Source organism: Miscanthus floridulus, chromosome 10 (genome assembly GCF_019320115.1).
Source record: "Miscanthus floridulus cultivar M001 chromosome 10, ASM1932011v1, whole genome shotgun sequence".
NCBI lineage: Eukaryota > Viridiplantae > Streptophyta > Magnoliopsida > Poales > Poaceae > Miscanthus > Miscanthus floridulus.
The window spans coordinates 17,689,754-17,717,334 of NC_089589.1; the positions used below are offsets into that span (position 1 = coordinate 17,689,754).

General features: G+C 42.8%; 1 protein-coding gene and 1 non-coding gene across 4 annotated transcripts; one reads left to right on the forward strand and one right to left on the reverse strand.

Moving 5' to 3' along the window:
* Positions 1-222: 222 nt before the first annotated feature.
* Positions 223-329, forward strand: LOC136490408 (small nucleolar RNA R71). Its single transcript, XR_010767701.1, has one exon. It is a non-coding gene; the product is annotated as a small nucleolar RNA R71 (small nucleolar RNA).
* An 11,537-nt stretch (positions 330-11,866) lies between these two features.
* LOC136487769 (putative F-box/FBD/LRR-repeat protein At2g05300) lies at positions 11,867-16,198 on the reverse strand. Of its 3 annotated transcripts, none has more exons than XM_066484880.1 (5): positions 15,901-16,032; positions 14,853-15,831; positions 14,453-14,605; positions 14,141-14,336; positions 11,867-12,307 (listed from the first exon to the last, which is right to left on the reverse strand). In XM_066484880.1, the coding sequence occupies exons 2-4, from the start codon at positions 15,795-15,797 to the stop codon at positions 14,148-14,150; spliced, it is 1,287 nt and encodes a 428-aa protein (XP_066340977.1). In that variant the 5' UTR covers positions 15,798-15,831; positions 15,901-16,032; the 3' UTR covers positions 11,867-12,307; positions 14,141-14,147. The 3 variants fall into 3 exon arrangements, with proteins under 3 accessions (XP_066340977.1, XP_066340976.1, XP_066340978.1); XM_066484879.1 differs by having other exon boundaries at positions 11,867-12,352; XM_066484881.1 differs by having other exon boundaries at positions 11,867-14,336; positions 15,901-16,198.
* Positions 16,199-27,581: the final 11,383 nt, after the last annotated feature.

Consider the following 27,581-nt stretch of genomic DNA (forward strand, 5'->3'; position numbering starts at 1 on the left):
GTCCATTTTGCAGCAAGAATATCCGTCTCCTTTATGGTATGCATGCCTTTTTGTTGTTTTCTTTCTTCCCCCCAACTTTGATTGGCCAACATATTTTTAATGACAGCCATGGCTCCATTGATGGTGAGGGAAAGAAATGCTCCTCTAGCAGCGGCATCTACGTGCCCCTTCGACATGGGCATAAGCCCCTCGTAGAAGTTTTGGAGCATGAGCCAGTTCTCCATCCTGTGGTGTGGGCATGCCTGGATGTAATCCTGCAGCCTCTCCTATGCCTCGGGGATGGATTCCATTGAAGTCTACTGGAAATTTGAAATTTTTTCCCTCGGGGCATTGGTTTTGCCCATGGGGAAAAACTTCACGAGGAACGCCGCTGAACATTTGTCCCACGTGTTGACTACTTCCTTTTCCGTGTAAAACCACTATTTTGCCTTCCCCACGAGGGAGAAGGGAAACAGACGGATCCTAATGCTAGCTGGTGCGACATCTTTTATGATGATGGTGTCGCATAGCTCTAGGAAGTGTTGCAAGTGTGCACTTGCGTCCTCGCTTGGCAAACCACAGAACTGGTTTGCCTGCACCATCGTGTTTAGGCCAGTGTGCAACTCGAAGTTTCCATTACCCGTGTTGACAGCGGGCCCAACGGGCACGTTGGCAACAACGGGGGTGGAGTAGTCACGGAGTGACTTGGCCATAGTGGTAGTAACGGATGGTGCGGGGGTGACTGGTTCGTTTGTTAGAGGAGTAGCGAAGGAATAAGCGGTACGGGACCTGTTCTTCCTTAGGAGCGCCTTCGGATTATTGGTGTAGTTTTCCGGCAAGACGAAACCAGTCATACACTATCATGTTTTCATCCATAACAGGAAGAAAACAAGCAGAGTTAGCCTGCATAAACTATGGCTACCATTACATGCATGTGATCATGATCATGTCCTACTAGATTCTTTTCACCTATGCTCTCCCCGGCAACGGCGCCAGAAATGCTTGTTGGTATTTCTTAGCGTCACTACCAAGGTTGAAGTTTTAAGTCCATCCCCGGCAACGGCGTCAGAAATGATTGTTTAGCACCATCAGATTGAGTAAACCTTAGTGACGCCGTCAAGAAACACCAACCATGATAGTTCTTAACGATTACAAAAATAATATTCGCAAGCGCACGGATCAATCGTTGTAGCATTTCACCCAGAAGTATTCAGGGTATCGGTATTTATATTTTCCCAAAGGAGGGCAAGGTGTAAAGAGTCTAGCATGGATATGAACAAGATTTACATACTTGCATAGTGAACCAATAGTTGATGACAAGGGTAAAAATGGTAAATTTAGGATAGTGGATACACACTTGGGCCAACCTCATGTATAAAAGGAAAACAAAGAATAAAAGAATGTTCCTAAGCAGAGCAGGCATGTTCTAATATAGCCGTGCAAAGAACAGTTGATGGTCATACAAGATACATCACTAGGGTTAGAACTAAGTGTAAGATGAACGGGAAGATCTCCGAGCACTGGTCTGCCAGCAAGCTTGAGAGACTTTAAGACTCCTACACAATACCCGAACGTGGGGGATTACAAGGGACAGATAGGGCTATCACCACCAGCCGCCTACCCCTCAACCAGGGGGCACCATCATATCTGAAGGTTCCCGTGCACCACGCTCTTGTACAAGGAAACTACCCATATCCCCCGGGACTTCGACCCCACGGATCGACAAGCATAGGACATGGGCAAACCCAAAGGAACGATGAACCGCCACCCCAACTTAGCTCTACTTCTACTCATACAAGTCATATGAATGGTTAAGCATAAAGTTGCACATGCTAAGACCATAACACACAAACTATATACTAGTTCATATGTCAAGATTATAACATGAGAACTATAATCTAGTTCATATGCACTACAATAACAAAATGAGAGCAAGACTTTGGAAGAAATTCTCTTTGTATTCATACCAAGATTTCCCTCTTTCTTCCAAGGAGCCAAGCCCTCCTTGATAGCTTTGCTAGCTCCAAAAACTACTAAAAAGTAAAAGTACAAGAGAGGGTAGTGAGGTGTGTAGACTCCAAATGGTGTGTGTGTTGAAAGGTGAGCACTACCCTCCTACTTATACTAATCCATGGTTGGTTTGGCGCAGGTATTTTTGGAAACCACCAGGAACCGACCAAGCATGCCGCCATGCAACTGCCAGAGCAAGCTAGGCCCGAGCGGAGCTAGGGCGGTGCGGGCGTACCTAGGGTGTGGCCACACCCTAAGCTAGCCCACTCGCCACTGCCTTGCTCTGGTATGCTGCTGGCTAGACCTAGATGCCTGCCACGTTGGTGCTCAGTCCAGATTTGATGATTGGATGGGCCCTTGCATGGTTCTTTGATGTAGGATCTGCATTATGCTTTCTGGATTGCGCATTTTTACCATACTTCCCATGTATTTTATGTTTATGACTTGCAAAACACTAAGTCTCAAATACATGTGGAAATATGTCAATTGTAAAAGCATGTGTCAAAAGTTTGTTTGTTTCTCCTATTTTGGATATTAATTGGCGGTTGGATTTGATCGATAAGGACCGCCAACAATAAAGACCACGGGGATTGCTTTCTTTATACCGGAAGGTTTGATAATTTGACGACAAATCACTCCTCTACTGTTTTCTTCTATCTAGTCATAGACATGTTTCACCATATTAAAATGTGTATAAAATAACAATTTATACTAATGCAGTGGCGGTAGGGATCTAAGTGGAAACAAATGAACTAATAAGGAGCAAGGTTTTGACAACACATTTGTTAAGATGAATGAGGCTATCCGACAAAGCTGCTTGATGGGTTACCCTGTTCAGATTGTGCGGTATGTATGTTTATTTTCATTGGGCATGCATATGCGTATGCTTGAAACAACAATCATGTTCATCAAGTACGTGATACTATGGTCTACCGATGCTGCATTTGTTTGAATATTATTGATTTTGCCAGTGTAGACATTTGATTGTAGGACCCTTTCTTCGTGTTATGTACTGTTTAATATTTTGTCTAAAAAATAAATTGTTTAATATTGAGATAATTTGTGCTTCTTTGCTATCTTTGAACTTGTGTCTCATTACACTCTCTTGACAGGTCCAATAAAGAAACCTCTGGGTGTAATGTTGTATTAGACACATATATGTCTTGTACACACCTTGCGATACAAGAAAATATGTACAACACACACATACATGTTTAATAGAAAGAGCATACACAAAAAGGAACAAAAGTAAACTTAACTGCCTATTTCTGCTTAGACCTTCAACTAGCTCAGTAGACTCACATCTTTATATACAAATGTTGATAAGCCTGATAGGGCATATACAACTAAAAGGACCAAGCGAGCTGGAAAAGCAAATGCTTCGAGCGGCCAGATTTTTGTGACAACTGCACCAGATTGTTTTGGACCAATCCTTCCCGAACATGACCCTAGGAGGAAAACTGGTGTGTGACTTGGAGAATCAAGGGACGATAGACTTGAATGTAGACGATGGGGTGCTCATTTGCCTCATATAGCTAGAATTGCAGGCCTGAGTAGATTTGGTGCTTAGTTAGTCACCCTATCCGGAGGCTATGAAGATGATGAAGACCATGGGGATTGGTTTCTTTGTACCGGAAGGTTTGATAATTTGACTACAAATCACTCCTCTACTATTTTCTTTGGTCTAGTCACATATATGTTTCTATATTAAAATGTGCATAAAATATCAATTTATACAAATGCAATGGTGTGAGGGATCTAAGTGGAAACAAACGAACCAATAAGGTGCAATGTTTTGACCAAACATTTGTTAAGATGAATGAGGCTCTCTGACAAAGCTGCTTGAGGGGTTACCCCGTTCGGGTTGTGCGGTATGTATTGTTTATTTTCTTTGGGCATGCATATGCATATGCTTGAAACTTCAATAATGTTCATCTAGTAGGTGATACTGTGGTCTACCGATTCTGTATTTGTTTGAATATTATTGATTTTGTCGGTGTAGACATTTTATTGTAGGTCCCTTTCTTGGTGTTATGAACTGTTTAATATTTTGTCTAAAAAATAAAGTGTTTAATATTGAGATAATTTGCTATTCTTTGCTATCTTTGAACTTGTGTCTCATTACATTCTCTTGACAGGTCCAATAAAGAAACAATAAAGAAACCTCTGGGTGTCATGTTGTATTAGACACATGTGTGTGTTGTACACACCTTGTGATACAAGACAATATGTACAACACACACATACATGTCTAATAGAAAGAACATACACATAAAGGAACAAAAGTAAACTTAACAGCCTATATCTATTTAGACCTTCAACGGGCTCAGTAGACTCACATCACTATATACAGAATGTTGATAAGCCCGATAGGGCATATACAACTAAAAGGGCTAAGCGATATGGAAAAGCAAATGCTTCGAGCTGGCAGATTTTTGTGACAGCTGCACTAGATTATTTTGGACCAATCCTTCCCGAGCATGACCCCAGGAGGAAAACTGGTGTGCAAGTTGGAGAGATATGGGACCATAGACTTGAATGTAGACAATGGGGTTCTCATTTGCCTCATATAGCTGGAATTGCTGTCCGGAGTAGATTTGGTGCTCAGTCAGTCGCCCTATCTGAAGGCTATGAAGATGATGAAGACCACGAGGATTGGTTTCTTTATACCGGAAGGTTTGACAATTTGACTACAAATCACTCCTCTACTGTTTTCTTCTGTCTAGTCACAAATTTGTTTCACTCTATTAAAATGTGCATAAAGTAACAATTTATACAAATGCAGTGGCGGGAGGGATCTAAGTGGAAACAAACGAACAAATAAGGAGCAAGGGTTTGACCAAACATTTGTTAAGATGAATGAGGCTCTCCGACGAAGCTGCTTGAGGGGCTACCCTGTTCGGGTTGTGCGATACGTATGTTTATTTTCTTTGGGCATGCATATGTGTATGCTTGAAACTACAATAATGTTCATCAAGTAGGTGATATTGTGGTCTACCGATGCTGTAATTGTTTGAATATTATTGATTTTGCCAGTGTAGACACATTTGATTGTAGGGCCATTTCTTAGTGTTATGAACTGATTAATATTTTGTATAAAAATAAACTATTTAATATTTAGATAATTTGCTATTCTTTGCTATCTTTGAAATTGTGTCTCATTACATTCTCTTGACAAGTCCCATAAAGAAACCTCTGGGTGACGTGTTGTATTAGACACATATGTGTTGTACACACCTTGTCATACAAGACAATATGTATAACACACACATACATGTCTAATAGAAAGAGCATACAAATAAAGGAACAAAAGTAAACTCAACTGCCTATTTCTGCTTAGGCCTTCAACTGGCTCAGTAGACTCACATCTTTATATACAGAATGTTGATAAGTCCGACAGGGCATATACAACTGAAAGAGCCAAGCGAGCTGGAAAAGCAAATGCTTCGAGCGGCCTGATTTTTGTGACAACTGCACCAGATTATTTTGGACCAATCCTTCCCGAACATGACCCTAGGAGGAAACTGGTGTACGAGTTGGATAATCATGGGACGATAGACTTGAATGTAGACGATGGGGTGCTCATTTGCCTCATATAGCTAGAATTGCTGGCTAGAGTAGATTTGTTGCTCAGTCAATCGCCCTATCCAGAGGCTATGAAGATAATGAAGACCACGGGAATTGGTTTCTTTATACTGGAAGGTTTGATAATTTGACTACAAATCGCTCGTCTACTGTTTTCTTCTATCTAGTCATAGACTTGTTTCACTATATTAAAATGTGCATAAAATAACAATTTATACTAATGCAGTGGCGGGAGGGATCTAAGTGGAAACAAACAAACAAATAAGGAGCAAGGGTTTGACCAAACATTTGTTAAGATGAATGAGGCTCTCTGACAAAGGTACTTGAGGGGTTACCCTGCTCGGGTTGTGCCATACGTATGTTTATTTTCTTTGGGCATGCATATGCATATGGTTGGAACTACAACAATGTTCATCAAGTAGGTGATACTGTGGCCTGCCGATGTTGTATTTGTTTGAATACCATTGATTTTGTCAGTGTAGACATTTGATTGTAGGGCCATTTCTTGGTGTTATGATCTGTTTAATGTTTTGTCTAAAAAATAAACTATTTAATATTGAGATAATTTGCTATTCTTTGCTATCTTTGAACTTGTGTCGCATTACATTGTCTTGATAGGTCCCATAAAGAAACCTCTGGGTGTCGTGCTGTATTAGACACATAAATGTGTTGTACACACTTTGTGATACAAGACAGTATGTACAACACACACATACATGTCTAATTGAAAGAACATACACATAAAGGAACAAAAGTAAACTTAACGGCCTATTTCTACTTAGACCTTCAACTGGCTCAGAAGACTCACATCATTATATACAGAATGTTGGTAAGCGCGAAGGCAAATCTGTTTGGTTCAGATTCAATCAATAATCTTAGTCAAAGTCTAGCTTGACGCCGATAGAGAATTTGCCCAACATCGACAAAAACAAATCTACTATTTTATGTTTTTACTTTTTTGAAAGGACGACAAAAACTTTACCACAAATATTATTAGAAGAACAAAAACAAAAAAAAATTAGTCTAGTTTTTTAAGAAAAAAAATCAGCCCTAAAAAACCTTACAACTAAGTGGTGCAAGTGCATTTACCACTAACGACTTCGGTATAGGAACAAACATAACTCACCATTCATCACAATGCTAACTTGGCCAAGCTAAAAAACAACTATAAACCTCTTACATACTCTTACATACAAAAACTACTCACATGGTCTTGACCAAGGTACTCATCAAACAAAAAACTAAACACAACTCACTCATGAAAGCCACACTAAACCTAAACGGCACACACAGGACACACCAACAGACAACGTCTACCATAACTCACCTAGGGAGGAAAACATCGGGGATAACTAACAACGGGAGGTCAACAACGCTACAAACTTTAACTCACAGAACCTCAGGGACATGGAGTACTTAGCCATGGAAGAAACATCCCATCAAGCTACTATTTATTCTTGAATACTTCTGGCTGCCACTTTTCTGTTGCCCATTTCAACTAGCACTTTGAGAGCATCCATTTTTACTTGTGAGTGGATGGTCAAAATGTGCAAAAACATTCAAATTGATTGGTGCATGTCTGTCCCGTGGGTGGGGGTATCCCCAAACTTTTTGGCTACTAAGGGTTGTTTGGTTGGGCTTGTGCCATGTGCTTCTGCTTTTGAAAAGTTAAAGGTCAAACAAAGAGATGAAACCTAAAGTTGTTTCTTTAGAAGCAACTGCTTTTCCGTAATACAATTTTGGAACCACTTTAGACCCTCCTTTTGGCTTTTGGCTTTTTGTAAAAAACAATCCCCTTATCTATCCCACGCTAAAGCACGGGTCTAAGGTCCGGCCCAGTCTCACGTGGGCTGAGGAGCCACTGTGTATGGTTGGGATAGGGGTTCGGGGGTTTTCTCAATCTGCTTGAGAAGGTCATGTTCTTAAGTGAAATGCCGGGGGAACCATCTGCCCCCTCTGGATTGAGTTTTTTTATAGTTGTTTCAAGGAAGATAGAGAGAGGAGGTAAGTTTTATACTTATTTTAACCAAACAGCTTACAGTTTTTCACAGCACATAGCTCACAATAGCTTTTCTATACCTCATAGTTCACAGTAGCTTTTTCACAGCTCATAGCTCAACCAAACATACCCTAAATCTTTTGCAACCAAGATAGCTACTTTCCCTTGTTTGTGGTTGGCTTTGTTTGTCAGTCTACTGCGTTTGCATCGAGGGGTACTAGTTGGGGCTCTCGGTTCACTACTACAAATCAATTAGGCGACAAGCTATTTTATTTACATAGGCATTCAAGTGTGCTTGTCTCCCAAAATGCATAGTGATTGTTGGAGGTGGACAGACCATTTTTGGAGACACCTAGTAAAGGATTATTGAGTGTCAAGTATATGGGTAGATTAAACCCATGGATTAGCATCATGATAGCCCGATTAACCCCCTGACAGATTTTCCTAATTAGCCAGGGGCTACACCCGTCATGTACGCTTGCACGTACACACCGGGCCATTAGGGAATAGCTTTGTGGGCCTCGGAGGGCCCACTCTGGGAAAAGACCATGATGCCTGGGGAACAAGCCGAGAGGCCAATTCCCCCATTTGAATCGTGCACGCCTACGAGCTCAGGGGCTTGTCCAGGCTAAAGTAGCTCTCGACCCCGAGGGATGACTGCCGAGCAAACGCCGCCACACGCAACTCGGCCTTGGATCCAGAGAGAATCCAACCCTGACCAACATCAAGAATATACCCTAAAATCTATCAAGCGTCCATAGCCTGAAAGGAGGGCACAACAGTAGGGCGTTAGACCCTATTGGGGGCCTGGTTTCTTCGTGCCTACGAGGCCATGTTGGCCATTCCTAGCGCAGGATCACACCCGGGGCATGACGCATCACAACGAGGACTTCTATGCGCCAGCTGTGTGCATGACTCTAGGCCTGCATGGTAGCCTCCCTCTGCATGCGTGTTGGATCCAGGAGTATGAAGGAAGCCATGAGAAGGCGACCTCGGGGAAGGCATAATGGTAACAGACACCACCTGACGGTTAGCACCTGGCAGTAGCATCATATGTCAAGGGACAGTTAGGGTGTTGTTGGCCCCCTCGCTACAAGACGAAGGATGGCACACGACGCCACTAGAGTAACTGAAGCTTATGACTCAAAACCCTAGGGAAACCCCTGCTACCATGTAACTTGTACCCACATCCCCCTCTGGTATAGAAGGATGGGCATGGGCTCCTGTAAAAGGAATGGAAAACAATCCCCAATGTATCAAACCATAGTCTAGCGAATCAAGACATTTAGTCTTCGGTCGACTCCTCGCCCGAGCAACCAAAACCCTAGAATAGTAGCATAGCACTCCCCTACACCTCTCTCTCTGTTTAAAGAAATCGATTGAGCATTCTAACACAAAAGAACACCTTTGCTAGAAGTAGGGCTCAGACGCCCGAACTAGGATTAATCTCTTGTGTTTTGAGTGCTTAAGCCATCAGAGACTCATGCATAAACACATAAAACAACTCGATTACTGCCGCAGAATTGAACCCATGTCAAGCACCATCTTTGTAAATCAATTAACAAAGATGGGCCTCTTAATGGGCCTACCTCTGAAAATGGTGGCCATTTTTAGAGGTGGGCCTCTTAAAAGGCCCACCTTTGTTAATCGAAGTCTAGCCCAAGTGCCCAACAGCCCATTCAACAAGCTCCTCAGATATGTAAAGAAGGGAGGTAACCCTAGCCCGAAAGCCCATCTCTCCATTAGCCCATCTCTCTCTCCTACAAGCATGCCTCCCTCACTCCTCTTCACCACAGCCGCCCTCCACCCCTCTCTTTTCTCTGCCTTCGACGATGAGGTGTGTGCTAGGCACGACAACGCAATTGAGAGCTATCGAGGCGTGAGGCGGCGATGTGTGGCTAGGGCACGAGTCGTCAGTGCGCGATGGCGGTGTACTACCTCCCCACGTTGCCTACTTCACCACCATGCTTGCCACATTTAGATCCAAGGTTTAGGACATGAGATCCAGTGGCCACGGCCAGATCTGTCAAGGATGACGTGGGATCTAGTGGCCACGACCAAATCATCGACTCCGTGGCGGGCATAGGTGAATCCCTAATCTCTTTCTCCCTCTTCATTCGATCTCTATGTCAGGATTCTCATCTCTCTCTTCCTCAATAGTGTGTGGCTAGTTTACAGGCAAAGTAGCAAAGCATAGCTACTATTAACCTAGATGCGAAAAAGTAGAATGAAGAAAGTAAAGAACATCGAATTGGAGTACATATCAGTCCTATTTGGTACAACTTATAAGCTGCTTGTGGCCAAAATAAGCTGAAACCAATAGCCAAAACAACACGCTTTTTTGCAGCTTATTCCAGTCACACGCTCATATGTGTACTAAAAAAGCAAACGCTAGATGAGACGAGCTTATTTTGACCATATTTTTACTCTGTTTATGCAGCATATATGGGAAGCGTTTTATAGATAAGTTATACCAAACAGGGCCATCATTTGCTTTTCTTGCATGTAACATAGCTGGTTCATTACTGTAATCGAGAATTGTTTTTGCTAGTTTGCTTGAAAACTAATCATGTGTGCTTCTTCGGAAGTGAAGCAATCTTGTCATTAAGGACCCCTTTGGTAGGACTCCCAACCCACTTCAACCCGCGCACCAACTCTAGCTCCCCACTGCTCCTACTCCCTTGTGCAACTAGCTTGAAACAGCATCGTTTGTTAGAGCTCTCACAACAACTTCAGCTCCCAATCCGGTAGAGAAAGAGGATGACAAGCTAGATCTTAGCGATGGCAGGCTCGGAGGCGACGACGACGCTAGGAATGGGCTCGGAGGTGACAGTGACCACGGCCTCCGAGGTCACGATGAGGGGAAGAGGACATCTCGGCAGCGGTGGAGGACGAGATCGGGCTCGATCTCGACGATGGTAGCTGGATCTTAGCGAAGGCAAGCTTGGATGGGAGGGTGAGCACAGGCTCGGAGGCGATGGCGGGCGAGGACAGAGGGGGCGCGGGCAGAGGGATGAGGGAAGCGAAGTGAATCGGTGGGGAGCGGGTTTTTCTGCTCCCCATCTGCAGTGCAAAAACGGTGGAGCGGTGGGAGCGATTCATGGACGAAGCACCACGCGCTAGGGGCGTTTGGTAGCGCTCCATCGATTGTCAGGTGGAGCAGAGCCGCGGGAGCGCTCCCAAAGGGGCTCTAACAACTTCCGTGTAGATTTTCGACGTCAACACCATGGAAAGCTCTACGGTCTTACTAGCTACCAGGAACTTTTTGCTCATGAGATCGTCGTCAACGGAGATGGATGAAGTAGCCATTGCAGCCCACACCATCAAGCAATGTGACGAGAGCACAGCCACCAGCAATGAAACCTGAAGAGCACAACCCTATTTTTATAATAAGAACCTCGTTGCGTCGCGTCACATGACAAGCTGATCATGGTGAAATGGAGTTCTTCTGATCATACATGGGTCACAACGGAAGCAACGCAACAACGAAGCTGAAGGTATTTGAGGCAGATATTGAGACGGGTCGTCAATGGTTGGAGATGAACGACTTGGATGGCCAAGCCTTATTTGTCAGTAAACGGTGCTCCGACCTCCTAGACTGCCGGGCAATGATCGAAGGTTTCAGCGGGATCATGTGTATACTTACCGGGCGCTGATTTTCCCGGGAATTTGATGAGAACTGCTGTGGTTATATATTCTCTGATATGGTTATATACTTTCCAGGCTCGTCGGGGTTTGACTCCACTGAATTTAATTAACGTCCAATCTATGTATAAAGAGGATTACCTACTTAGCTGTTTAGCCTACTAAACCGTGCGCCCGGGCTTTGAAAAAGCTCTGGGTCCGCTACTGTTTTCATATGAATGAAAATTTCACAAGCATTGATTTTTTTTTTTTACTAATTACTAGCTTTTTTTTAACCAGCCAGTTTTATTTGATGTCTCAGTAATAGCATGTAAATATAAGGGATGCAAGTTTATCATAAGTCAAACTATGTTAACTTTGATCAAAATTTTAGAAAAGAAGAATAATAGTTATAACATCAAATTAACATCTGGATACATTATGAAATATATTTTTATAATTTACATCTTTAATGTGATATATGTTAATAGCATATAAATATAAGGTATTAACTATAGTTTGGGATTGGACCTAGCCCATGTTTACAGCCACACCTTTGCTATTAGCTTGCAAAATATATACCGTATCATGCAACGGCAGAAAAAAATCATCACCTCCTCCTAACCCAATAAACACCGGACAAAAATTTAGATGATAAATTGATTTGTGATCTACATCAATTATTGCCAAAATGGGCTTTTGTGAAATCATCAAATGTAAAATCCACATGTCATACAAATTTAGCCCATGCTTCGCTTCAGTTACTATGGCGCAACAATATTAGAGCATCTATAAATAATATTACTTAAAACTCATCTTCAAAGCAGCTCTCATCTCCCTCCCATGTTTGTTGAGTTCTAAAAACTGGGTCCCTCATTTTTCTGAAAAAAAAGACACTCAAAAGAGTGCTTTATATCAGGAAATCCCTTCCACGGAACCCAAAATATTTATCCAATTATCCTAGAAATTAAAACCCCACACTGCCACTGTCCAAGCTGCGCAGGTCACACTGAAGTCATACAGTTGGAAGTCTATTCCCTTTCTGTTGTGGCAGCCATTTTTCAGTTCAACAAAGAAGACACATCTCATCGATTCCCTGGAGGTTAACAACTGGTTGATCCATCAACAGCAAGATCACCCTTTAGCCTCTTCAAACTGATGCTTGTACAAACACGAAAAGGCATAACAAATACTGATAGGTTTGATATGATATAAAGAGAAACATTCAATTTCTTTGAGAAAGGAATTTGCATTGGACGCATCGAACGTGTGGACTCTGAGCAGGGACTAGCCATAGGATTACACAATCAATTTTGTTTTTGCATTTAAATTGAAGAAAAAAAAAAGACAATCATCACGCAGAATACCACTAGATAAAGTTTTTGGGCCAATAATGATTGCAGGATACATGTCTTTTCGCAAAGTGAAATTTGTATCATTGATAGGAACAACTTTGCTATAATTCCTAAAGGAAACGACTACAGCAGAACCACTCTCCAGCTAAGGATAGCTCGAGAGCCCACCACTGTAAAAAAGAAAGAAAATATCCTCCCCGCTCCCGCACCAGCACCTTATTTCTTTGTCTCCCTGGCATCGACATCCCTCCCCGCTCGCTGTCCTGTCCTAGTGCCCCCGGCCCCATGGCTGCCGCCACCCATTGGTTTTGGCAACCACGAGCAACCACAGCATGTGAAGCCTCATCATCAATGCCCTCGCTGCCACCACCTCCGGCCTGACTTTGGCAGTGCCGTCAGCCCATCACCGCAAGAGCCATCACCCGGCGTTCGACACACACTCCACCACCACGGTCAATCCGTGTGCCTCCCTAGGAATCCCTCTAGACCCAGAAGCCAAAGATCCCTCCCCAACCCAGAACCGGAGTTGGTAGTCATCGGAGCGCCGCGGATGTGGATTTTAGAAGTTTGATTCGTACACATCCCTATTTCAATTCTTACTTGATTCCATTCTTACTTCCCTCATCACCTCTCATTTATTCCATTGGAGGATTTTTTTTTTTTTGGTTCCGATTTGTCCTTTTCTTAATTGGAGGGCCCTCGAATTAGGCTTAACGGGAAGGCCTCTTGATTTAGATACCATTCCTATATGGCACTTTCACCTAGGCCAACATGCAACTTTCCTTTAATTAACTAGAACATGAACAAATTTTATGTTTCATAAGCAGCCCTGTGTGGGTATCACACCATTTGTATATTTCCCCTGATTCACATCTACCAAAACAAAAGTGTCTCAAACTTACTGTTTAATGGAAACCTGTTTACAGAAACCATGCATCTACTGAAGATATGCTGATCTCTAGCATTAGTGAATGGTGAAGATTTTTTTAGTGGCAAATATCACCGCCATCAGATGAACAAAACAATAGTACCTCAAAGCAGTACTAAAATAGTTAATCAGAACAAACACCATGGAGAGTGTAAAGCATCTAGTGAGTAAAAGCAGCATGGCACAAAACAAATCGAACCCAGAAGTCCACAATTCTAGAAGGAACTGATAAGCAGCAGAAGAAGTCGGCAATATATGCAATCAGCGTTACAGCAAGCAGGGAGAAGAGTGCATGCTAAACTGGACACTAAAATAAGGACACCACTTATTGCAATAGCCGGGCAGTTAATGGGAACCAGAAGAGCAAATATAAAAGATTGAGCGCAGCAGACAGTAACTAAAAACTACATAACTAGGCAACATGAGAGTGAGATTGAACATTTACCACTTCACTGTCTAGTCTATGATGCATTTTTAAGCTTAGAGAAATGTTTAGAGTAGAAATTTTTGGTTTGAGCATCAAAACAACACGAACATTTGCAGGGAGTTCAACGTTCTCATTTTCAACTTACACAATCATTTCACTGCTTTCTGTAAGATAAGTAGGAGATATAGTAATTAGTAATACATAAGCATTCTGAATTTCAACATCTAACTTACATTTGGATCAGCCATCCATCTCCACGACATTGATTATATCAGAAGTTATGCCATAGGCATTCAAGATATCCACAAATTTGTGAACATTTTCAGAAATCTTTTGGCATCTGACTTCGACTAATTTAAGGTGCTCAGGCAGAGCAATTTTTTCAATTGAACTACAACTTTCTCTCATTTCCACATTATAGTTAAGCCCCTGTAGCAGATCAAAGTAGTATTTTAGACCAAGCAGTCATGCAACACTGCTTCAGAAAGATATCAACCAAAATTAGATGCATATGTGTCACAAAAAATTGAAGAGTGAGCTTATACATTAAGTTGAAGAGTGATCTTCTCTAGGATCGGCGCATGCTGGAGGAAACAAATTAGTGCATCGAGTTCACAGGCCACAGCCCACCCATTGAGCACCAAAGTCTTTAAGTTGCTAAATATGGGGCACAATTTCATATCTCGCTTGAAAATGGCCTGGGTAGTGTAAGAAAAAAAGTTTAGATAGGTGAATTCAACTTAGGAGATCGAGATAGTACATAAAATTGAAATACTATGCCCAAACACATATAAACTAGCCATATGATAAAGTACAACATCACTTGAAAGTTGAATGTGTCTCAGTTTTAGGTTTATGAAAATGTGATGGAAGACAAACATGCTGCATACAAGTGCCAATGACCCTTAACAGCTAGGAGTAAGGTACAAGTATATTCAAACATACCGCTGCACGATTCTGAATGTAGACTGAATGAACTGCCAGCTCCAAATTTTTAGCATTGGACAAGCCTCTAAGAAGCACACACTTGGCACTCCTGTCATTATTACCATAGCAATCAACACATGTATCATGAGCACAATGTTCAAAGTTGCTGTGCCAACAGCGATCCCTACAGTACTGATCAAGTCTGATATATGCTTTCACTAGCAGCACTGCACTTGGAAAGTAAGGAAGCCTGCCAGAACGCACGTCCAGTAGAAGTGATGATAGATTTGGGGCAAAAATCTGAGCGCATATATCACCAGAAAACTCACAATTGTTGACACTTAGACGACTTAGTGATTGGGAAGATATCTTGTGGACCCAAATTTTGGAATCCCTTATTTTAAGATTCTTTAAGGCAGGGCAGCTCGAGAAATCCATAGAGTTATTAGTCAACACTACAGATTTAAGCTCCAAGGTCATCAAGTGCTGGGAGATGAGGGGCTCACTGAGTCGCAGCAGGGGTACGGGCCGCAGCTGAGGTCTGCTGAGCCTTGAGCTCACAAGGACTCTGAGCACCTGCACATTGTGCGTTAAGGCGTACATGATCCACCTCTGGGCGTATTTAACCCGTTCATTCTTTTGGTCTTTATCTAAGAGAGGGTTTATAGCATCGTACATGTAGGTCTCAAACGTGAGCTCTTCCAGAGGTGCCCGGCTGCGGAAGAACAGCACGCTGTTGGCAAACCTATTGAACTTGGTCGCGCTTCCCCAGCTCTGGGGCTTGGTCAAGCGCAGGACGCGCAAGGACTTCCAGACCGGGCGCCAGCGGCGGGAGAGCACGCAAGTGCGCACGGCATCATGGGCCGGCAGGAAGGAGAGCACGTGGAGGAGAAGGTCGTCCGGGAGGGCGCCGATGCGGTCCTCGCCCCTCGCTGCAGCAGCTCCCATGCGCCTCGGAGGCATTGGGTCGAACAGGTGCCGGGCGCCGGTGCTGCGACTGCGACAGGAGAAGGCGTTGAGACGCCAGAGGAGAACCATGGGAATGGAGGAGACGTGACAAGCTCACCTCAGTTCTCTCGTTGGAAGGCCCAGTCGGCAGCCGGCGGGGGGAGTGGACGGCGGAGAAGGGGACGGCAGAAGAGCGAATAAGTAAGGGCGACGGCGTCTCCTCGGCCAACGAGCAGCTCCGCTGAAAAGGGGAAGGGGATCCGTCGCGGTGGAGCTAGCGGTGGAAGGGGCCGCCGCGGGGTTTGACGGGAGAAATGGGACGGCGGCGACTTCTGGGTCGAAGAGGGGGCGGCGAATGGCAGGCAGGAGCGCAGGGGATGGGGAATTTGGGAATTGGGAGTTGGACCAGAAAGTGTTCGTCGGAGTAACGCTGGATTGCCTTTGCCACGTCAGCTAACAATAAATCGGCAGTGCCAGTGTCTGGACGTCCGGACATGTCCACAAGCCCGCGCTGCGCTCCGTTTCACGTGCTCGGGCGAGACCACGCGCAGGGGCCGCTTACGCAACTCCGCTTCTCACGCGTATTGCAACATGTGCAACACTTAATGAAACACCTACAACATACGTCCAAAACAAACTAAAACACTTACAATATACGTCTGAAACACTCGCAAAACACTATTAAAAACTTGAAAACACGTGTGTAGCCATTGCAAACATATGCAAACATCAAGATAAAACACTTATAACATATGTTTTAAAACATCTGAAACACTTGCATATATATGCAACATCTCGATCTTGTTTTGCAATATTCAAATGAAACACTTGCAACATACGTCTAAAACAGATGAAACATTTGGAACATACACTTGAAATATACGTGTATAGCCCATTGCAACATCTGTGACATCTCGATCTACTTTTACAACATCGTTATAAAACACTTGAAACATACCTCTAAAACATCTGAAACATTTAAAATATACGTTTGCAACGTGCATCGTATCTCGGTGCGGCCTCCTCCGCCATCTACATCGGGACGCCGCAGCCGTAGCTGGAGGCGAGGCTAGAGGGCTTCCGCGCCAGGGCCCGACACTTCTCCCTTGCACGGTGGCCTCAGTGGTAGCTAGCGGCCGAGGGAGTGGTCGCCACTCGTGGGCGCGGCGGTGCCTGCGTCGCCAGGCGAAACGGCCCGCAGAGCAGAAGCAGCGGTAGAAAGCAACAGGACGCCACGGTGGAGCAGGAGAAGGAGCAGCGCGGGCTGACCATCGAAGGCGGAGTGGGCCAGGAGCAGCGAGGCAACCGGCGGAGCAAGAGCAGACGGGGGCGACCATCGATGCGTGGAGCAAAGTGGAGCAGGTCTCTCGTCTTGTTCTCCTTTCCTTATTCAACCGGCGCAACGGAAGAGATGAACGTGGATACCGTAATAAAAAAAATAGGCGGACGTAGAGGAGATGTCCATTGGGCTGGTATGCAGGCCCACGAAGGGGCGTCCGCACGGACGGATGCCCTGCACGTAGCATTTCCGATAAAGTTAACTTGAAATATCTCCAAAAGATTATTTAATTTATTCTTAATAAAAAATTGTTGTATAAAATTGCTCCACCAGATTACACATCTCCAAATATAGGACATTCGTCCTTCTCTCCTATGTATTTAAAAGGTTTTTGTTAATCTGTTAGAGAAGAAGAATAAAAGACCACACTAACAATAATACTCCCTCCGTTAGGGTTTATATGAAGTTTTGCATTTTATAGATATATAATTTTTATTATGTATATAGACATATCATAATCTAAATGGATAGCAAAAGCTATATACCTAAAAAAATTTCAAAACGACTTATAATTTGAAGCAGAGGGTGGTAGGAGATTACCTGTATATACTTTTAGGAGATGGAGATATTATATACTAAATATGTTAGCTATTAGTTTGACTATTAGGTTAGCTGTATTAAATATATAAAGTATTTGAGAAAATTCCTTTAATGACATTGAAACTCACTCATTTCTTAGGGCAGTCCCAATGAAAGAAACTAGTAGTTTCTATAACATAGGATACCGCACCAAAAAAGTATTGTTTTCTAACCCATGGTTTCTATGAGTAGTAATTATTTTCTCTTTCTCTCTCCCAACTCTATCTTCTTCCTTCAATGGGAGTGTGGCACGAGCCCGCTAGAAACTGATGGTTTCTCCCCAATGGCGATTTCATGGTTTCTTGGTGCATTGGGTCAAGAGAAGACCTGATTTCTTCATGAGGAAACCATTTCTATGATTTTTGCTCTCTTTCTTCATTAATTACGTTGCCATGTCAACGTTTTACATACGTGGCAAGTCATTTAATGAGGATAGAAACCATCATCAATACACCATTGGGACTGCCCTTACACGTCCCTGAAAAAATTTGGCTTTCACTATTTGAAATCATCTCCAAATTTTACACTATTACAGAAAAGATTATGTGAGTCTGTAACACCCCGGGTGTTTAAATACTAAAAAGACATGTCATCATACGCATTGCAAAGCATTTGGCATTTGGTAAAAACTTTGAGATGCATACACTAAAACAAGTTTATATTTAGGCGGTATGTGTTGAATTGTATTGTTTGACTCAAGTTCAAAGTTTGCTTGGATTTTTAAATTTTTGAGAAAACCCTGATTTTCAGTATTTAAATCCTACTCTAAAAACTCATTTCCAAATCTAAGCATATTTTGGGGTTGAGCCCAAAAGAAAAAGTGTAGAGCTTGACAAGTTATACAAAGTTTGTTTTTGGAGTTTTTCAAGTTGTTTAGAAAATTTTGGAGTAATTCAAAAAGGCGTAATTCATTAAATTTGCCCTATTCGGATTCAAAAGTTCATTTCAAAATCTAGACCGAATTAGGGGTTGGTTATTAAAGCAAAGTTGTAGAACTTTTGATTTTGAACAACTTTTATTTTTGGAGATTTTTGAGTTGTTATACAAATTTGGGAGTAATTTGAAATTGAAAACGAATGGCAATTTTGTAAATACTGTGAACAGTGCTAGCCGCTGTTGCTACACCGGCGGTGACCTTCTTCGGCGTTCCAGGCGCTCCCGTGGCCACGTTCGGCTCCGCGCTGGCGTGGTGAAGCTTCTGCGCGTTGTCTTCGTGTCCTTGGCCGCGTTATAAAGCTAGTCACCATCGCCGTTCTCCTCCTTTCAACTCCTCTGTTTTTCCCGTCGCCACCGTCGCAGCTCCGTCGAGCTCTCGTCGTCGACCTAGCGCCGTTGCCGTCTCGGTAAAGGCCGTCCCAGCTCTGTCTCTTCCTTACGCGCTCAGCCAAACCATCCTTGACGCTTGATTTCACTGAGGAACGTCGCTTGCTGCCCTTCTTCTTCGCGGCCGGCAGCACCACCGTGGTGTGCGCGTCGCCGTGGCCAGCGCGCTACGGTGAGCCTCTGCCCCTGCTGAGTCCTGCTTCAGCTTCGCCACGATGTCGTGGTACTCTATGACCCATTGATTTCTCATTTTGACCACCACAGCTACCGGAGCATCGCCACCGACGATGGTCTGCTCCGCCGTGCCTGCTCGGAACGTCGACCCACCTCTCCGTTGCTCCTACGGTCTCGTTCTTTGCTCCAACGTGTTCGTGGTGAGCTATTGGACCTTCCCATGCCCTCTGTTTCACCATTTTTGGCTTTGTTTCAACGGCGTAGTGTCGCCGTGCCACCGCAGCCACCATGGCCGGCGTAGTGCTCGGTCCTGGCCACGTTTAGTCTCGGTTGTGATCACCGTGGTGCCTTTGCCTTCGCCGTTGGCCTCACCGGCGGCGAGGAATCGCCGGTCAGCGCGCGTGTCGCCGGAGTCAGCGCTAGAGGTTGAAGATGACAGATGGGGTCACCTTGTCAGTGACTCAGCGGTTCAAAAATGGATTTTTCTATTTTCAGATTTGAATGAATAGTGTCTATTTTTGTTATTTTTGTGTAGATTTATTTAGAGCTCCAAAAATTATGAAAATTGTTTTGTGACCTCTCTGTAATGTATGTTATTTAAGAAAAATATGAAATAATGTTTTTCAGTACTTTTTGAATGTGATGAAAATTGCTCAATTAATTAATAAATGGATTTCCCTGATTTTTCTAGGCATATTTATTTATCCAAAAAATTATGAAAATTGTTTTACCACTTAGTTATCATGTGATAAACATCTACAAAAATTTTGAGGTCAATTGGAACAAGTTGAGTTATTTCATAATTCTTAATTAATTAATTAATTAATTCATAAAAGCAAATAGTAAACATTAGTGATTTAGGTTTTGTTTGAATTTTTGATTGAGTGATGTCCTTGGGTCATTAATGGGTAATGATCCTTGGCGATTGATGAATGTGTTACGAAAAAGGTTTAGTTGGTTTTGTTGACTTGCAACTGTACCGTGAAGGAAAATTGTATCTAAATTATTAATTTTTGCATCCATCATCGAGCATCATGTTTCATATTCCGCATCATGTTAAACATGGCATTGTTACTATGTATAGTGAACGAAGGTGAACATGTGGTAGTTAATCAAGTTGCGGAGGAGGTTGATCCGTCTGTTGTGGTCGGATCGAATACTTGTGAAACGTCGTAGGAACCGGACTTTTCCGTCAACGAAGGCAAGCCCCGAATGCATACAACCCTACCTTGTATTTTACCAATTGATTTCGCTTTTGCTTTTATATACTGCATTAAGTGATTAGGAGTCAAGTAAAAACCTAATTGGTGCATTACCAACCTTGCTTTCCTATATCTACCTTGATTACCTGTTTTATTCGTAAATGACTAGTTATGCTTAGTCATGCTTAGTCGGGTGATTACCTGTCACCTACGAGTTTTAATTGGATTTTTGGTTACTTATGTTAACATGAAATATGATAATGTAGAGTAATAAATCTAGACCGGGCGGACTCGGTGTGTGTGAGCCACAAGACATGGAGGTCTTGTGAGCGGGTCCTTTCCGTCTGTGTCGATTAAGGTCCGTACCATTGTTGAATTGCATGAGGTGAGACTTTGTAGTACTAACCACATACTCCGGTAAGCCTTTACTCGGCTATTCTATTATGAGAATGGCTACTCGCGCACTGGGAGTGGAGAGATGGCAAGAATAACTTGTACCCACGTGGCCATGGGCTGGATTGGTGGAGTACTGTATTCTCGGGTAGCGCGGACCCATTCTTGTTTTAGAGGATCTGAGTGTAGGTTGGTATATGTATGTCGGGGACCTGCATATGTCGTATGGTCTGGAATCCCCAGCTGGGTTTATAATCGGTTCGAATCGTCGTTGCTCCTCGGTTATGGAGACTCAACTCACTGTTCATCATCGTAGTATTAATAACTGGAACTTGAGAATGGTTTGTGAAGGTGTTGGATATGAAGTTTCATGATCTCATTACGGATCATGTCATCTTTGTATATGATTTTATGAAGTTTTAACTATTAAAATAAAGAAGTTTGTTAAAGGGCTTTTACGCAAAATAACTTTGATTATTGCTAAAACCATGCCTTGAATTCCTAAGCCTATATTCCTGAGTCTTTTCAGTTTTATTTCGGTTAAGTCTTGTTGAGTACTTTTGTACTTAGGGTTCGTTGACCCTTGTTGCAGGTGAGCCTCATGAGCAGATCTGTTTTGGATCGTGCTGCATGATGGTTGTTCCTTGTGATGACGATGAGAAGTAAATGTGTGGCCCTTGGACAGGGCAGTTTCATTGTGTGTTTTGTATTATATTATAATGCCACTCCACTATTTCATTTTGTAATAATCATCGAACTTAGTTATGAGGTTTAAAACTACTGTTTTGTAAATTATGTTATTGTAAGACTTCCGCTGTTTTTACTCTGGTGTAGATATTTGAATAAGTGTTGTAATACTGCAATGACTCGATAACGTGATTCTGCTCGGAAATCGTGGATGATTCGGGGTTCCCCGAGGACACCCGACAATCTTCTTAAGTTACTGGAAACATACGCACAGATGTCAAAGGTCGTCGGACAGTGACAGGTGCATGTGGGTCCTATTATTTAGGAGGTTCTGCCACAGAGTCGGTGCCATTTTATTATCCGAGGTGGGGGGCCGCCTCAGTTAAGCTCTGTTTGGTTGAGCTGTGACTTTTACAAAAGCTGCTGTGAGCTATGATTTTTGCAAAAACAGCTATGGAAAGTTGTTGTGGGATAGTTAAAAGCCTGTTGATCAGATGTAGCTTTTGGAAAAGCTTCTCTCACTTACGAGCGGACCCCACACCTCATGGACAGAAGACTACATCTTCTTCCTCCTCTCGTCACCGAGGGATGATGTGCGCACCCGTCAGAGGTGGCCGCACCCACTGTTGCAGGGATGGAGCTCGCGCTGGCGCCGCCGCTCTGGGATGGAAATGCGCCGCGGCTGGGATGGAGATGCGCCGTCGTCGCAGCCTGGAGATGCTCCGCCGGAGCTTAGAGATGCGTCGTTGCCGCAGTCGTAGGGCAGGGGTCCGTGACTGGGAGCAGCCCGACATCGTCGCGGCCTAGAGCTTGGGGTACTTGCGCGACCGTCGAGGCTAGGGTAGGGGAGCTTGGGGTACTCGCGCGGCCGCAGGAGCTAGGGCAGGGGGCTTGGGTTACTCGCGATGCCACCGCGGCATAGAGAAGGACCTCGTGCGCCGCCGGGAAGGAGAGGAGTCAGACCTCCCGCGACGTCGGGAAGGAGAGAAGCTGGACCTCGCGCGTTGCCGGGAAAGAGCAGCGGCCGATGAGGGTCAGATTCCAGCGCGTCACCGGGTAGTGGAGGAACCGAACCTGGGACCTCGCTCGGTCAGTGACGGGCGGCGGAGCTCGGGAGCGCCACCGTGCAAACGTGCATGACATCCAATCAGAACCGAAGGAAAAAAATGAATTGGTATGTTACATGACCAGTGGCAGGTGGGTAATTTTTTACCCCTAAAGCAGTTGAAAGCAGGGGAAGAGCCACTTTCAATTTTGTACTAGAGCAAAAGCTGCTTTTGGGCAAAAGGAACGGTGACTTTTGGACCCTTTGGTTGGCTTTTGACTTTTGCAAAAGCAAAAGCAGGTTCAAAAGCCCAATCAAACAGGGCCTTAAGGACTAACGGAGGTAGGCAGCATTAGGCGTCCACCTCCATTAATGCTAGATTAACGTAGACGGTCGCCATAAGGGCCATAGTCTCCGTTAATCAATTAACCGAGGTAGGAAATTTAAAACGTCCGTCTCCATTAATCAATAATTTTCGGAGGAGGTCGTTCTCAGTGTCCGCCGGGCGTATTAAGATGTCTGTCTTGATTAATGATTGCAACAAAAAATAATTTATTATTTTTCATATGAACTTAGATAAAGATAAACTTTATATCAGAATTGTAGCTCTCGATGAGATTTACAACTTTGTAGTTGAAATGTTTTTTGAATTGAAATTGTTTAGGGTCCCAAAATATTGTTGTAAGTGCACAGATTTTGAAATGTGAAATTTAAAATTACCATTCGATCTCGGATGTTGACATGGTCTATACAAAACTTATAGATCTAAACAGAGTCTACAAATTTGCAGTTGAAATTTTTTTAATTCGAAGATGTTTAGTCCCAAATATTTGTTCGAACGTTATAGAATTTAAAATTTAATATTTAGGATTCCTAAACGATCTCCGATGTTCACATAGTTAATACCAAAGTTCCAATAGCCGGCCTGATCTACATGTTTGATATTGACAAGTTTTTTATTTAAAGTCATCTAGAATCTCAAATATGTGTTTGAATGCACATGTTTTGAGACTCAGTTTTTTTAATTTTTCAAACTATCTCTTATGGAGATACATCCTATACCAAAGTTGTAGTACTTGATAAGATTTAAAACTTTATGGTTAAAAGTTTTTTCATTAGAGTTCATTTAGTAGTCAAAATATCTAATATAAGATTATGAAATATGGCTATAAAAAGATAGCATATTATATATATATATATTAGAAATGAGTGTGTGGTTTAGTGGTAGAGAGGTGTTGCTATTGAATAGTAGGTTGTGGGTTTGACTCTCTTAAGTTGCAACTTTTTTGGTTTTTGGGTTTTGTAAAAACATTAACCGAGGCGGGTCGTCTCCGTTAATTGATTAACTAAGGTGGGCGTTAATACGGATTAATCGAGTCGGTTGCTTTGCACACCTCCAAAAAGAATATTGTAGTAGATGACACTGCCGTTAGGTCTGAAGGCTAACACCATTAACTCACACATGAAATTATCCAAATATTACGGATGTACTAAAATGCACTTATGCCCTAAATGAAACTATTTTGTGTATGCAAATATGCCTTATTTAGACCCTATGTCGGTGCTTAATTAAATGGGGCATCTTGATGAAAATACAAAACATTTATTAAACTTCATCTATATTATATAAATTAATTTATGCTTATTGATATGCATTATTTAAGTATCAATTTATTAAATTTCATTCACATTATATAAAATAATCTATGCTTGCTGGTATGTGTTATTTAATTAGTATCCTTTTATTAATTTCATCCACATTATATAAATCAATTTATACTGCACGTTATTTAAGCATCTATTTATTAAATTTCACCCACATTATATAAATCAAAACTAAATCATACATAAGATGCTTGTTGATTTGAGAATCCTATTTGTGATTTAGTTTTGATTTATTTAATGTGGATCAAATTTAATAAAGGATGCTTAAATAACGTGTACCAACAAGCATAAATTGAGTTATGTGAATGAAATTTGAAAAAAGGATGCTTAAATAACACATACTAGTAAACATAAATCCATATATATATAATGTGAATGAAATTTAAGAAAAGGATGTCTCCTTAAATAACCAGCACCAGCAAGCATAATTATTTGGTATTTTCACCAAAATACCCAAATTAAGCACAGAAACACAGGGCCCAATAAGACATATGTATTTACTGGGAATAGTGTACGTTATACATGACACAAGTGCATTTTCTTACATCGGGAGTATTTTTTGTCATTTCACGTGTCAGTTAATAGTATTAGCATTCAGAACTAACAGTAGTGTCACATAGGGACTGAAATTTGGAGGCAGTATCAAATAGAGAATTGAAGTATGAAGTTTCTAAGACCATAGGAGTAATAATTTGAGTTTCATAATATCATACATTTCTAAGTATTTAAACTCTGTTCGGATCTATAGAACTAACAATAGGCAATAGGCAGACTAAAAGATGGTAACCAAGTCAAAAACTTGTTGTTAGCCAGTTAGTTGGCAAATAGGAGCTAACAAGAATTAGCTGTTAGTTTTATAGATCCAAACAGAATATTAATCTATCTGCTATAAACAATATCTATGTTGCATTTCATCAAACGCATGTGTCCATCAATCCCATCGGGCATCAAGACATACCAAAAGGATCAACGTGATTGTTCATACTAATATCTAGATAATAGATAGGATTTAGACAACATATATAGCACACATAACCTGATGGCATATAGCACCATAACGCTAATAATTAAGTATTATAGGAGTTTATCTTCCACTTAATTTATGTTTTTTAGACTTTATTATATGCTAACATACTTATAAAGTTTACCATAGAAAATTGAGTCCGGCTTTGAGATGCACTATGGTTTGTCAAAGTACATCAAATTAGGGGGTGTTTAGTTCGCGAAATAAAAATTTTTGGATGTCACATCGGATGTTTCGGAGATGTCGGAAGAGGTTTTCGGATACTAATAAAAAAACTAATTACATAGCTCGTCTGGAAATTGCGAGACAAATTTATTAAGCCTAATTAATCCATCATTAGCGCGTGTTAGTTACTGTAGCACTTATGGCTAATCATGGACTAATTAGTCTTAAAACATTCGTCTCGCGATTTTTAACCAAACTGTGCAATTAGTTTTTTTCATCTATATTTAATACTCCATGCATGTGCCGCAAGATTCGATGTGATAGTTTGGTGTGAAAATTTTTAGGAACTAAACCAGGCCTTAATAATGTGGCACCAACTTTCATGATGAAGAGTCATTTCGGTGTCATATCAGGGCAGTCCCAATGGTGCATTAATGATGGTTTCTATCCTCATTAAATGACTTGTCACATAGGTAAAACGCTGACATGGCAACGTAATTAATGAAGAAAGAGAGCAAAAATCATAGAAACGGTTTCTTCATGAAGAAATCAGGTCTACTCTTGACCCAATGCACCAAGAAACCATGAAATCGCCATTGGAGAGAAACCACCAGTTTCTAGGGAGCTCGTGTCGCACTCCCATTAGAGAAAGAAGATAGAGTTGGGAGAGAGAAAGAGAAAATAATTATTACTCATAAAAACCATGGGTTGGAAAGCAGTACTCTTTTTGGTGTGGTATCATGGCATATAATAGCCAGTAGTGGTGGGTATGCTCCACTTATTTTGGCCCTGTTTGGCCGGGCTCCCGTGGGCTCCGGCTCCTGCACTATAGCCGGGTGTCAGTCGCCCAGGGGCCGATAGGTGCCTACAGGGGCTGGAGCCGCGGAGCCAGAAAAACGAGCTTCTCCGGCTCCGATGGTGTCAGTGAGAGAGGAAAGGAGGAGAGAGAAAAACGACTCTGGTGAACAGAAGCCGGGTGTCAGCCGCCCAGGGGCCAACAGGCGGGAGCCGGAGCCCGGCCAAACGAGGCCTTTGTAGTAATGAGACTTTTGTTTGTAATGACCTCATCTCTACCCATAAACTATGTACATATGATTTTGAGTTAAATACATCAGCGGTTTCTGAACTTGTTAAGGGGTACTCTTTAGGTCTATGAACTTCGAAAATGTATTTTTGGGTGGCTAAACTTGTTAAGTGGTGCGTTATTGTACATCCCTAAACTTGTAAAATGGTACACCCCATGTTCATTTCTAGACTATATATATCGACTACTGTAGTGCACCATTTAACAAGTCTATGGGCCTCAAAATGCATTTTCTAAGTTTTATAGACTAAGTGGCATCGCTTAACAAATTCAGGGGCCCCTCATGCATTTAACTCTATGGTTTTCTAATTGGAAATTTGGTGTTTCTACCCCTACTCTACGTGTCAATGGTGATTTTACCTCTATTTTTTAAACTTTGTGATTTTGCCCCTGCGATTTTAATTGAAGCCTCCGTTTACCCCTGTTTTGTCACGGTGTTAAGTTTGATAGGATTAAATCACGAAAAAAATCAATAAAGAAAAGAAATCCACGCGAAAGTACAGCAATAACCTCGACTGTTTTTTTTTTCTATGGCCGGCCTCTCACCCGTTCGTCTTCAACGCTACGACCTTCCCCTTGGCGGCGGCGCGTCCCTTTGGCGGGCATCCGGCGGCCGCGGCAGGGCGGCGTGCGGCGGCCCCCAATGGCCTCGCAGCAGCGCAAGGGCAGCCAGCGCTCCCAGCCACGGCGTGCGGCGGCTAGGCCCTCCCTAGGCACCGCGACCCCGGCGACCTTCCCCCGGCCGGCGGCCGCGGTTATCTTCAAGCGCGTGAAGCTGCAGCGGCCCCGTCGCGCTGTCCGGGAAGATGCCGAGTTGCGCCGAGCTGGATCTTGTTCCCAGCGCCGCCGCTGCATTGTGACTGCTGGTGGGTTGAAGCTGCGGCCACAAGGCCAGCTCCAGGCCTCCAGCATCGATCTCTTTCGAGGCGGCTTCCAAGATCTCGCCAATTCACTCTCATACTTTATTGGTTTATTCAATATTTTTTCTCATGGGTTTGGGAGAGATTAGCTTTGGGAACACGTGGGCCCCGTTCGCTTGTCTTAAAAATGACTTGTTCGACTTCTTTTTTTAGTCGGAATAGTGTTTTTCTCTCCCAACAATTCAGCCAGAACAGTGTT

Excerpts from the sequence above, each read along its gene's own strand:
- LOC136487769 (XM_066484881.1), bottom strand. The coding sequence starts at position 15,797 with ATGCCTCCGAGGCGCATGGGAGCTGCTGCAGCGAGGGGCGAGGACCGC. Across the intron at positions 14,606-14,852 it reads ACATTCAGAATCGTGCAGCG|GCCATTTTCAAGCGAGATAT; the intron begins GTATGTTTGAAT and ends TACACTACCCAG. Across the intron at positions 14,337-14,452 it reads AGATCACTCTTCAACTTAAT|GGGCTTAACTATAATGTGGA; the intron begins GTATAAGCTCAC and ends GATCTGCTACAG.